The 12,028-nt window shown below is 50.3% G+C and overlaps 5 protein-coding genes across 5 annotated transcripts; 1 reads left to right on the top strand and 4 right to left on the bottom strand.

The window, feature by feature from the left end:
* Positions 1–1,461: 1,461 nt before the first annotated feature.
* N7532_007732 (sugar porter family MFS transporter) lies at positions 1,462–3,199 on the bottom strand (the record flags this gene model as incomplete). Its single annotated transcript, XM_056620224.1, has 3 exons — positions 1,462–2,172; positions 2,229–2,926; positions 2,983–3,199. The coding sequence occupies 3 exons, from the start codon at positions 3,197–3,199 to the stop codon at positions 1,462–1,464; spliced, it is 1,626 nt and encodes a 541-aa protein (XP_056471030.1).
* An 820-nt stretch (positions 3,200–4,019) lies between these two features.
* N7532_007731 (NAD(P)-dependent alcohol dehydrogenase) lies at positions 4,020–5,260 on the top strand (the record flags this gene model as incomplete). The annotated part of the gene is made up of 3 exons (XM_056620223.1): positions 4,020–4,043; positions 4,106–4,234; positions 4,304–5,260. 3 exons carry the CDS (start codon positions 4,020–4,022, stop codon positions 5,258–5,260), a joined length of 1,110 nt encoding a protein of 369 aa, XP_056471029.1.
* A 63-nt stretch (positions 5,261–5,323) lies between these two features.
* Positions 5,324–7,452, bottom strand: N7532_007730 (fungal specific transcription factor domain-containing protein; the record flags this gene model as incomplete). Its single annotated transcript, XM_056620222.1, has 2 exons — positions 5,324–5,565; positions 5,628–7,452. 2 exons carry the CDS (start codon positions 7,450–7,452, stop codon positions 5,324–5,326), a joined length of 2,067 nt encoding a protein of 688 aa, XP_056471028.1.
* Positions 7,453–8,299: 847 nt separating this feature from the next.
* Positions 8,300–9,401, bottom strand: N7532_007729 (carbon-nitrogen hydrolase family protein; the record flags this gene model as incomplete). Its single annotated transcript, XM_056620221.1, has 4 exons — positions 8,300–8,628; positions 8,692–9,095; positions 9,188–9,276; positions 9,357–9,401. 4 exons carry the CDS (start codon positions 9,399–9,401, stop codon positions 8,300–8,302), a joined length of 867 nt encoding a protein of 288 aa, XP_056471027.1.
* Positions 9,402–9,748: 347 nt separating this feature from the next.
* N7532_007728 (glycosyltransferase family 2 protein) lies at positions 9,749–11,661 on the bottom strand (the record flags this gene model as incomplete). Its single annotated transcript, XM_056620220.1, has 3 exons — positions 9,749–10,746; positions 10,807–11,041; positions 11,110–11,661. The coding sequence occupies 3 exons, from the start codon at positions 11,659–11,661 to the stop codon at positions 9,749–9,751; spliced, it is 1,785 nt and encodes a 594-aa protein (XP_056471026.1).
* Between the last annotated feature and the right edge of the window lie 367 nt (positions 11,662–12,028).

Below are 12,028 nucleotides of genomic sequence, written 5' to 3'. Positions count from 1 at the left end.
AATCTGCCGCCTCATCGCCAGCATATACAACAAAATAGGGCATTTGATTACGATGGACGAACTATATCGCAACTTGAAGCAAGCAGATCTACAGAAACTTCTTGATTCAGGTTGTACCGGGGTACAAGATGCTCCCGACGACACCATGATCTGGAAGAGATATATTGATATCGTCGACGAATTGGAGCTTCTTCCCAAGCGGGAGTTAGGACGTGAAGGGAAAGTGGTCATCACTGGTGCAACTGGATTTGTTGGCAGTCATCTGCTATGCTATCTTCTCGAGCGACCTGGAGTGAGACAAGTTGCATGTCTGGTCTCCAAGAAAGGAAACGAGAATGCTTCATCCCGTTTGCAAACGGCGACGGATCGATACGACCTATACCCACCAACGGTCCTTGATATTACAAAAAATTATCATAGCTATCGAGGGCGACATGGCTAGGGAGAGATTGGACCTAGATGAGGAAACATTCGAGTGGCTGGCAAACTGGGCCAGTGTCATATTTCACGTCGGAGCAAAGGTCGATTTTGGCAATAAATTTCAGTAGCACTATTGTGACACTGTTTTGGGAACCTGCAACATCTTATATCTGGCCGCGACAGACTGTCGCAAGGCTTTGCATTACATGTCCAGCTTCATTATAAGAACAAAGCATCTTCCTGAAGATAATCCGCACTTGCCTCATCCCCAAGTAATGCGATATGATATTGGACATGGTCAGAGTCAGTGGACTGCCGAAGGAATGGCCCGACGCATGCAAGAGCGAGGTCTCCCTATCGGCATCTATCGTCCTGGTTTTATTATGGGAGACAGCGATACCGGAGCTATCAATCCAGATGACTACATTTTGAGGTTGATTGTTGGCTGTTTCCAAATGGAAATTTTCCCAAGGGTGATGGACATGCGATTGCAGCATCCAACAATTTATTTCGTGATCTCCGCTCTCATGCAAAATTTCAAGCTCCAATAAGAATCTCGGTCATGGATATCATAATTTTTCTCCGGACCAAAATAAGTCTGTATCGGTCGACGAGGCTTGCTCCGTTATGAATAAGCTGGATACTCTGTAAAAGCTATTTGGTATCATGAATGGCTGGGTCAAGTCATTCACACGCAGAAGCCACATGGACTTTTGGTTCCCCTGTTACTATTACTCAAAGAAAGAGCTCTAGGAAGACTTATCCGCTGGGAAGTTGGGCAGTATTCACCTCGATGCGACTGCTCCAACACTGTGCGTGCATCGGACGTCTTACCGAAGTCAACTACATCCCCATAACACCCGATATCCTAAAAAGATACATTGCTTTTTGGAACCGCAAGGGCTTCTAGTAAATCTGACGTCTCGGGGACTCATGATATTTCAGGATAGGCTCAACATACTATTCTCACAAGACTTGACTCCACCGCATTTCCTTTTTTTTTCGCGGCTATTTCTACCAGATTGGTATAAACTGCAGTACTCATACTGTAGATTGACCCTTTTCACTCGTCGCATCATTATTCGCGACTTCCATCACCTCGACATCGGGGCTTGCAAATGCCTTTTCACCAAAAGCCACAGCAATCTCCTCAAGAGAGTGATTGGCTGTTTCCACGTAATAGAAATAGGTCACCGCAGCGGAGGAAAGACAGAAAAAGGCAATTATGAGATAAAAGTAGCCATGAATTCCGGCAAAGGCATCCGGCGACACCATACCGATGATGAAATTGAAGACCCAGTTGCTTGTTGTGGCCAATGCCATACCTTTGCTCCGGCCACGAAGTGGGAAGATCTCTGCAGGTAGGAGCCAAGGCATTGGCCCCCAGGTGAATCCATACAGTATGTTGTAGAGCATGACGAATGCGTACTGGCCGTTTGCTTTCGTCTGGATGCTCAGCGAAGCCTCGGTAAATACGCAGACAATCGCGAGGAGGACAGCCATGCCGAAACCACCGACGAGAAGTAGTGGCTTTCGGCCCCATCGGTCTGCTAGCCACCAAGTGACGACGGTTGCGGCAGTATATGGCAGAGAGTTTGCAGCCGTGAGCAAAAGGGACTTCTTTTCATTGTATCCGGCAGAAGACAGAGTGCTCGGAAGGTAGAAGGAGATGATGTTGATTCCGTTGATCTGCGCATACATCTGGGCCGTGATTCCGACAATCGTTCGTTTCCGATATCTTGTGAACATTTCCTGATCAAAGAATTCGTGTAAGTAGAAAGCAAGCCATATCTGTCATGAAGTCTTACCTTCCAGCTTGATTTGCCCAAGTTGGCTTCGTAAATGACTGCTTCTTGAATTTCGAAAAAAACTTTCTGAACATGTTCGGCGTCGGTGTCACCATTCGAGTGCAGGTCTGCAACTGTTTGAAGACTTTCCTTGCTGAAGCCATTCATAGCGAGCCATCGAGGAGTTTCCGGAAGGAAGAAAGACATGGCTAAAAGGATGAACGAGAGGACAATCTGAATGATAAACGGGCCTTGCCAGGACATATTGCTTGGTAACGTAAAGAAGAAGCCATAGTCGACCCAGCAAGACAGCATGTAACCACCGATTTGAAATGTGTACTCTATACCAACCATCAATCCTCGACGATGAGGCGCAGCAATCTCCGTCTGAATAATGGGGACCGTCATTGATAGGAATCCCACTCCCAGTCCTTGAATTGTGCGACCTGCAACGAAAGTGCCGAATCCCGGCGCGAACATTTGAATGAAGGCGCTGAAAAAGTAGATGAAAGCGCCAATACGAACACACTTTTTGCGACCGATGATATCACCCAGTCGACCTGCTACGAGTGCTCCCACTGCTGCAGATGCTTGAAGACAGGCAACTGATATACCTGTGATTGAAGGGTCGACGGCATCGGTGCTACCATCCGCACCACCATAGTCTTTGAAAAAACGGGAGACGAAGACCGAGTTCACCAGCAAGCCGGACATGATGCCTTTTTAATTAGCTTATGCTCTTTTTTTTACCCTCGCGTTTTCAAGGTTTCCATACCAGAATTGTACCCGAAGAGGGCATCTCCCAAGCTGCCAAATCCACATGTCGCCCAAAGCAAAGGCTTGCCCTTGAACGGGTATCGAGATGTAATTTTCTTGGGCTTGAGCTTCTTTTCCAGCCAGCTTTGTTGTTGCTCTGCTAGTTCAGCAATCGCTTGAGAACGATTGTTCGAGGCCGGAGGGCCTGCTTCCGCAAAAGTTTCCTCCGTCTTCATGGTAGTAGATGAGGTCGAAGACGAGCCCAGAGTTCAGTTGTAGGATAGATCAGACTGAGCAAAAGACTGAGCAAAACGAGTCCTCCTTACACGACAACTGCTCGACGCGGGACAAGGGACTCTCATATTTCTACCCCACGGCTTCTCCACGGGGAGCGTTAGTCTTCTCCGACATGATGGGAGAGTGGAATCGGAGTCACCATACCCTGGTGCTCGCCATCCTGATCCATGTGTCCTGATGCTCGTTAGAGCCCGGTTTTTACCTTGGTGAAGCGATCGACCCAGTCCATTTCTTAGTGGTTTCTGGGCAACCCCGCAAAAGTTCATGCTCTTATCCAGAAGCATCAAAACACCCACGGTTTACTTTAACCAACGGCTGGTGATTGGTCGGCTGTCCGGAGTCTAAAGGCTTTCCGGGATGCCGGTGGGGCCCTTTTCGGTTCCGGCGGCACAGCGTGTCTGTACTTTCTTCGATTCAGAGCCTTTTTGGTCGTTGTTTTCCTCGGCCCGCCGGAAAGACTGCAAAACATGTCCCACAAAGATTCATAAGATGTGCCGAGAGATGGCTGAAAGACAGAACCGGGAAGGCGATGGATATTGTCTATGGCGATCGGTCTGGCCGGCCTCGAGCAGCTCGGACACGGGCCGGTCTATACCAATGTGGAAAAGTAGAGATGCCCCCGGAACCGTACCCCATGCTAGGCGCAACGTTATACCTGCGTAGAAGTGGGAGGTAGTATGTCCGGCCAAGAAGAAAATATTTAGATCGCACAAACAGCAGTGCTCATCTCTTCAGTCTATCGCGAAAAGTCCCCGAAAAATGACCGTTACGAAAAATTCACTGGTTGGTTTAAATCCGGCTTGGAAACCGAGTACCTGACTTTCACGGTATCTAATATTTTCCAGTCATCAAACCGGGCCTTTGTGCTACACCCTGGGGGAACTTTCACGTTTGAGCAACGTGAGATACCTGCCCTTGAATCCGACCGAGATGTCTTAGTTCGAATTGTTGCAACCGGACTGTGTGGCTCCGATGTAAGTGACCAGCCATCTTAATATGTCCAAATTGAAGCAAAGCAGGCTGACCGTCACACCCATTCGCAGGTACACTACTGGCAGCATGGTCGCATTGGTCGATACGTCGTTGAAGCACCGATCGTTCTAGGCCACGAGTCATCCGGTGTGATTGTGAAATGCGGAAAGAATGTCACAGGCCTGCGAGTAGGCGACCGAGTCATGCTCGAGCCAGGATTTGCCTGCAATATCTGCCACTATTGCCGAGGCGGACGTTACAACCTCTGTGAAGCTATGCGCTTTGCCGCAACACCCCCTTACGACGGAACCCTCGCCAAATACTACCGTGCCCCCTCCGAATCCTGTTACAAGCTCCCACAACACATCTCGCACCGAGACGGGTCCTTGATCGAGCCTCTCAGCGTTGCGGTGCACAGCTGTCGACTCGCTGGATCCATGCAGGAGAAATCGGTCGCGATATTCGGAGCGGGCCCGGTCGGATTGCTCTGTTGTGCTGTTGCCCACGCATTTGGTGCGTCGACAGTCGTTGCTATTGATATCGTTGCGAGTCGTCTGGCTACTGCTTCAAAGTATGGTGCTACGCACACATACCAAATGAGCACCGAGTCATCGGATAGGAACGCACAGGATCTGGTAGCATCCATTGGGCTGGAATATGGAGTTGATGTTGTTCTTGACGCAACTGGCGCAGAACCCTGTCTGGCTTGTGGCATTCATGCCCTCACTCGCGGTGGTACGTTCGTTCAGGTTGGACTGGGAAACCCAACTCCTACTGTCCCAGTTGGGCAAATTTGCGACAAGGAGGTTGTATTCAAGGGAAGCTTTCGTTATGGACCGGGTGACTTTCAACTAGCCATTGATCTGCTGAATTCTTGCCGTGTGAACGTCGACGGCCTAGTAACTCACGAATTCTCTTTCGATCGAGCAGAGGATGCGTTTAAGAATGTCGTCAGTCGGGTTGGGATCAAAAGCGTTATATATGGGCCGGATGTCGACGAATATGAAGCGAAAAAGCGCTCCGATTAGAATGAACCTTATCAGCCATACCATAGACAAAAATAAAGCATCTTCTCTTCATGATGGCTAATTCTATTGTCGTTCAAACCCATTCCACGTAGTATCCCATAGCCAACACAATCCATCGTCCATATTCCCATACGAACTGCCCTGGTTTGGATCTTCAGGGATGCTAAACATGTTCCAGTCATAGCCAGCTGGGAGCTGCAAGTTGGACTGTGGTTGGATTCCATCATCGGGGAACGGACGTTGGGTAGGGATGGGGATTTCTGTGCCTGGCTGGTTGGATTGACCGTCATTTCCTGTGCCAAAAACTGTAGAGGCGTGTTAGATAGAATTTTCCTGTGGGTCTTCTTGATGAGATAGCAATAAGTACCATGTTGGACCGAGGTCAAGCTCTCATTCAGGCGGTCCGCTCTACTGGGAGGTGGCCACGATTGGTGGCCGGTTGGCTGATGGCGGGAATCAAGAGTTGTGTTAAGCGGAAGCCGCAGAGTGTCTTCAACGGACATCAAATCATTGTATGTTGGGTTTGACTGAGTTTCAGTGCGTGGCCGTTGATTTGTGCCAGATATAGGAGCAAATATAGCAGCCGACTCGCGATGCAGAAGCAAAATGACGACGTTTTTCAGAACTGTAGTGCTTTGCTTCGATAGCGCAGAGCGTTTGCCGAGGAGATCCTGTAGACGCAAAATACGGGTGATTGTTCGTTTGATATCCTGCGCCATATCCGAGAGTGGCTCCGAAAGTGCCATCACGGCCAGGACGATTGCTGCGTTGAACAGGTTGATGGCCAGAAAAGCGACGAGATGGCTGTCTGTGGCAAGTTGAGCGAGCACGGGTAGCTCTGTCACTCGTGATGTTCTCACAGCGGCGTTCATCCACAGTTGTGAGCTGTCTTGGGCTCTGGGATTCATCGGTTCGAAGCTCAGGCTCGACCCGATAAATGGAACAGAGGTTCCAGGGTGCTCGCTTGGACTATTGTTCTGAACACCCACGACTGCTTGATTCTTAGTTGAAAGATAATCAACCTGTCGGTTCAATAGAGGCCGGTGTAAAACGATGAGGACATTATCGTAAGTCAGCTGCAATGACAAGGATTGTAATGCGTGCGCTCTGGATCTGAGATCCGCATCGGGGCGGAAATCCTGTTCCAGATCCAAAGATAAATGGCTGGGTAATGACAGCGACCATGCTTGAAGATTTTGTGTAGCTTCTCTAGCTAGCTCGTAATATGCGTCGCCAGTCAATTGATCCGATGTACCGGTCGTCCTGGAACCGAAAACCTCTTTGAGAGCCGGTGAGGCAATCAAGTAGAGTCTATTGAGCTCGCGCTGATATGGCGAATATGTTATGAAACTGCTCGGGTCTGAGGTTGAAGAGACGAAATTCGGGTTCTCTGGCAGGTCTGCAGGCATCTCGACATCGCAGTCCTTGTCACTTATCCCCAGTGGTCGGCCATATGCAATGGAAGCAAACCTGTCCCAAGTGTATATTGTCCACCAAATTCGTTTTTTCTCTTCAATATCTTCTGTTGTCCCCCTTGAAGAGTGTCGATGCAATCCCAAGGACTGCGACATTTTGATTGTAGCTCCCAAGAGAGAGAAGGCAAGGTTTGGGCGGCCGTGATAGACATGATGAGATCCTAGTAAAACGCATGTCTGAATGGCGGTGATCGACGGTCGGTCCATGACCTCAACCAGGTTTGACTCGACGACTTTCAATAGATCTGTGCTCCACACCCGCCACTGGTCACTATTTTCGGTCAGATCAGTACCGCTTCTCTGGGAGCGATACCATGTAGCCATTCCCAGCATCACAGACAGCAACAGAATAAAGGGCCTTTGTGAAGGGTTCGCAGACCCATCTGCGATGGAATTAAGCAACTTGCGGAATTTGGGCTCGTATATAGCCAATGAAAACCAATGAATGGCATCAAAGTAGTCTTCCAACAAGTCGAAAACGAGATCCATGGGAGGGAATGGCCCTCCCAGAATTGAGGAGATGGAACGGCGCTGACCATGTTCGGAATTGACTGTTACTGCAACATTGTTATTACTGTTGATTCCGGCATGGTACCCAGGAATGGCAGAGGTAGTCTGCTCATCGATATGTTGGCTGGAAAGCTCGAAAATCCTCTGCGCTATTCCTAGCGCGGACTGAGCCTCATCGCAGTGGGTCGGCGGCGACAAAATACCCATGGCTGTCACGGGTTCTGCCCTATCTGCTCCTGTGGGTGACTCGGTCGACCGAGGTCGATCGGATGGACTGTTAGCATAGCCTCGTCCATTCCTCATGAGCTCACTTCGGTGCGATGGCGGTTGTGGCTCATTTTGACGAGTCGCACTGTTTCTTTACCCATAGTTAGCTAGTGCTTCACGCCGAAAGTAGCTTCTTCACTTACTTTCGTATATGCAATTTTCGTGCCCGACTCGTTGGAGTCCGATTTGTAGGCAGCGGTCGACAATCAACCCCGGCTCGGACACACAGTAGGCATGGTCTCGCGTTGTCGCACTATCGGCAATGGGATCAATTCAGTAACGGCCCGAAGGGCGACACCGACAATATCGGGACGGGGTGACTCTACCCGAGATTTGTGATGCCGACAGCGTTCACAGGCGGTTCGCACGCGGGTGGGCAGTCGATGTGGGGTATTTCCCTCGTGGGGAACCGAGTGAATAGAGGTCATATTCTCAGTCCACTGCCGTATCGACGATATCAAACAACAAATTCACTGTGATGTCGCTGGTAGGTTTCCATGAGCGCGGCTGGGGGGCGGAAAAAAGTGTCTCCGTTGATGGAGTCCGGCATGGCAGGTAGAGTTTCAGTGGAAAGCATCCCGCGGGGAAAGCGAAGGTTGCCTGAATCTTATTTTGCCCGGCTTCAGGGTGCTTTACGGGTGGTGGTGGGGCCATCAATATAGGTTTCTCAATTGAGCCTTAACGTAGCAGAATATTTCAATTCCGACTGAAATTATCATCATATGCGGTATTTCTATGGATTTGGATCCACGGGATCTATATAGTGTTCAAAAGAAGGTAATATAGTTTATCGCTTCATGTGCCGATAGACATAATGCCAGTCATCCCTCTTGATATCCTGTCTAACCTTATAATTTTGCTCGGCCACCTGGAGCACCCGCAGATCCATGTCCGCCACGCAGATACCTTCTTCGGAGCCCATTTTCGCAATGGGCCCCACGAGAGGAAGTGTGACTTGCGATAGACCGAGGAAATCCTTCGAGGGGCCGGTAGCGTTACAAAAGATGATACCACAAGTATTTTCAAAGCAGCGAGCTGTCAGAGTAGATTCCAGAAAAAGCGCTTCTGTGTCGGGGTTGTAGGCGATGCAATCTTTAGATGCATCGTGTGGGGTCCCTGCGAAGAATTAGAATCCTTTCCTTCGTCTAGATTGTCGACAATCAAAGTCAGAGTCCTTACAATAAGTAGGGATGATCACGATATCTGCTCCATCGGCAATCAGTTCACGGAATGCTTCAGGGAAGGCCAGGTCCCAGCAGATCAGCATGCCCACGCGACCGATCGGCGTATCAAAGGCGACGTGGCGATCCAAGCCGGAGGAGGTGAGGTGAGGACGCTCCGGGTGCCAGATATTCTTTTTCACATAAGAGCTGAGAATGGAGCCGTCGTTGGAGATGAAATATGCTGTGTTGTAGAAGATGGTTGATTGGTTGGGTCCCTCGTGTTTCTCAATGATGGTTCCAGGGACGACACAGATCTTCAGCTCCTTTGCGAGGGCTTGGTAGTTAGCCAGATACTTGGCAGAGTCACCCGCCTGGATAGCCCAGCGAGGGTCATCAGGGACCATGCCGCTGAGATGATACCTGGTTTGTACATGTTAGTTATGATTCATCTTGGCTGGTTTTGCCAAGCCAAGGGCATGGTTGAAACAAGCAGGCTGGGATGAGAGATTTACTCGGGAAGAACAGCTAGTTCCGCGCCCTGGGATGCAGCCTGACGGATATAATTGCATGCTGTAGTGTGGTTTTCTTCAGCTGCGACATCCTGCATGGTGATCAGCCACTAGTCGTCACTGCATCATAGATCGCCGCAGGCCATTTGCTACCCCAAAGCGTGAGGCTTACCTTGATATGCCACTGAATTACTCCCACGCGACGAATAGGTGCCATACTGAAGATTGTACGACCTGTTGGTAGGAGTACTGCGAATTTTCCACAGTTATAAGATGTGGAGAGTTCACGATGACACCTGCGAGCAATTGCTACCCCGACCCCAACGAGTTGGAGACGGTGGGGCGCGGGCCCAACCGCCAATCATCGCGTCGCCTGCGCAATCCCCGCGCCGAAAGTCAGTTGCAGTTCTTCAATAGGAATATATGTTCGATTAAACGTTCATCAATCGCCATTAACACATTAAAACATTTCTAAGTTTCGGATGTACATGAAATAGAAAAATAAGAACCGATGGCCGTCGCAATTGTACAAAGATACAACGCAGCACGGAGGCTAATGGAGCCTCATGCCAATCCCACCGCCTCCAAGGAAAAGGTCGGCTTCTTACTTACACGATAGACGAGTCGGTCGGTCCAGAAGTGGGCGAGAACAGCGTGAAGAGTCGGTACAGCACCGAAAATTGTACCTGCGACGGGGAAGCAGATCCGGTCAAAGAGGAATTGAGGCTTGTTCCACAAACGTCGAGCAAAGCCGGTGTCGGGCAGATCCGCCTTGCGCATGTCCTCCATGCGAGAGTCAAGACAGAGGGTATGCCACTGCTCATACAGGCTCAGGCATACATTCATTCCGACCAAGGAAGACATTCGCAGCAGGTCGGTAGTGGTGAATGCCCAAGCCAGAGTCGGATGCATCTGTGCGGCGGGTACCCAGAGGGTGTAAAGCACGGAGAAGATCATCACGATCGTCAGATGGGCTGGCAGAAAGTGAGCTTCCCACAGAAGAAGCAGCAAGGCAAAATGGCGGGGATGCAGGAATGCGCATCGCTGGTGGAATCGAAGATATCCGAGTGTGCGTCGTGCCGCAAAGCCCGTGTCCAGTGCTCCCCACATATGCCGCAACGCCTGTTGATAACGTGCGAAGCAGGTATCAATCGTACGGCGCCAACCACGGCTGCTGTCACTCGACACATTGCACTGACTAGCAGGGGAGTGGACAACTCGAGAGATGACGTTTCCAGCGGTTTCAAAATAGCATTTGAGGAGCATGTGCATATCTTCACCAATGGCTGTTGGGTCACTGTCCCATCCACCCACTTCCTCTGCCAACGAGAGCGGCAGGGAGTATACCGAGGTTGGAATAGAAATCCAATTTCCCGGATACATGGTCGACAGGCCCGCAAAACCCCAAAGCAAGTCGGCGCATCGAACAAGGCTCGGCACTTCATGAGAGTTGCGGTCAAATATGATGGGACAACAGTAGATCGAACGATTCGCTTCGTCGAAATGAGCATAGTGCAGTCGACGGATCTCGGTGAAATAGTCGCGAGAGAGATGAGTATCCGCTGGAGAGAAGTCAGTAATGCAGAACAACTACTAGGATCACCTGGGTTGAGTATCCATACCATCCATGACTGTGACGACGACATTGCAACAATCGAAGTTCAGATCTTTACGGTGGATCTCCACGATGTGCCTGGCAGCACAGGCGACATTCGAGCTCTTCCCGGCGATTTCTCCGGCAATGCCCGAGGGGTGGAAGGTTGGGTGGATTTCCAGAAAAGACTGTTCAAATTTGGAGATTAGGTGGCTGGCTTTGCTGGCTGCGGCATCTTCCTTTTGCTCCATCGCCAAGTAGATCTGCTGCAAGTTAGAATTATGTCTCTGGCCTTCTTCATCGTCTCGGTGTCTCGTTTCTGTGATCATACCTCATAGCGCGATCTCGCGCGCGGATGACTTGCCAGCACCTTGAGCGTGGTTTCCAAGGTCTGAAGGTCTTCGCAATAGTTGGGTACGATAATCGCATGAACCAGCTCCTGCTCTGTAATCTCGTTGATTGTGACAAAATTTTTCTTGTCGATAGATGGAACGGGTGACCCTTCCAGCGAAACCGGCGTGAGTGGCTCATCGGAGTAAGTTTCGCATACGGATCGAGGAGACTGGGGGGTCAAGGTCGGGGACATGCTGAGGCGACGCTGGAATACCTTTCTTGCGTCCTTTGTAGCTCGGTAGAGGGACCATCCTAAGCGAAAGGTGAAACCAAATGTGTGGACATGAAGCACAACGGCGTAAACAACAAAGATCTTCTGCGCCCATCCGAGCCCGCTCCATGGTCCATCCTGGGTCGGTTGGTTGAAGCTTGGCGGGAGGAAGTCCTTAAGCAGGGGTGACTGGATGATATCTGTAAAAGCGCAAAGAAGCAGCAGGGTCAAGGCAATGAGGCTGAACCCTGGCAGACAGCGGGTCAGCCACCCCAGCATGATGACGGCGAGGAAGAAAGTGAAAAGGGACAAGAACGAAATGGGAAAGGGAGCTGGGCTGTCTTTCGATGATAAACAGAAGAACAAACCTGGAGGTCTTTGATGGCAGTCGGACGAAGGCGTGTGGGCGGAGGAGACTTGGAGAAAGGGGAGCTGGTGATCCGAAGTATACAAGATGGTCAGCGGGCGAATCAGGCCGCACACCATGGCCACCAGCGCGGGGCGGGCTGCCGATAGGCACTTTGTTCTGCATCGTATGGATTACGGGGCCTTGTACACTAGGGACTACCCCTAATCTTTAGTATCCAGTAGTGCCTTAGAGTACCTGAGAGTATCCTGGGCTGTCCCTGTGCCGAGAGGTACTTTG

This window comes from Penicillium argentinense (assembly GCF_028826775.1).
Source record: "Penicillium argentinense strain IBT 30761 chromosome Unknown utg000009l_segment0_segment0, whole genome shotgun sequence".
Lineage (NCBI taxonomy): Eukaryota > Fungi > Ascomycota > Eurotiomycetes > Eurotiales > Aspergillaceae > Penicillium > Penicillium argentinense.
The sequence above is the reverse complement of the archived record's forward strand: the minus strand, read 5'-3'. Positions and strand labels throughout refer to the sequence as shown.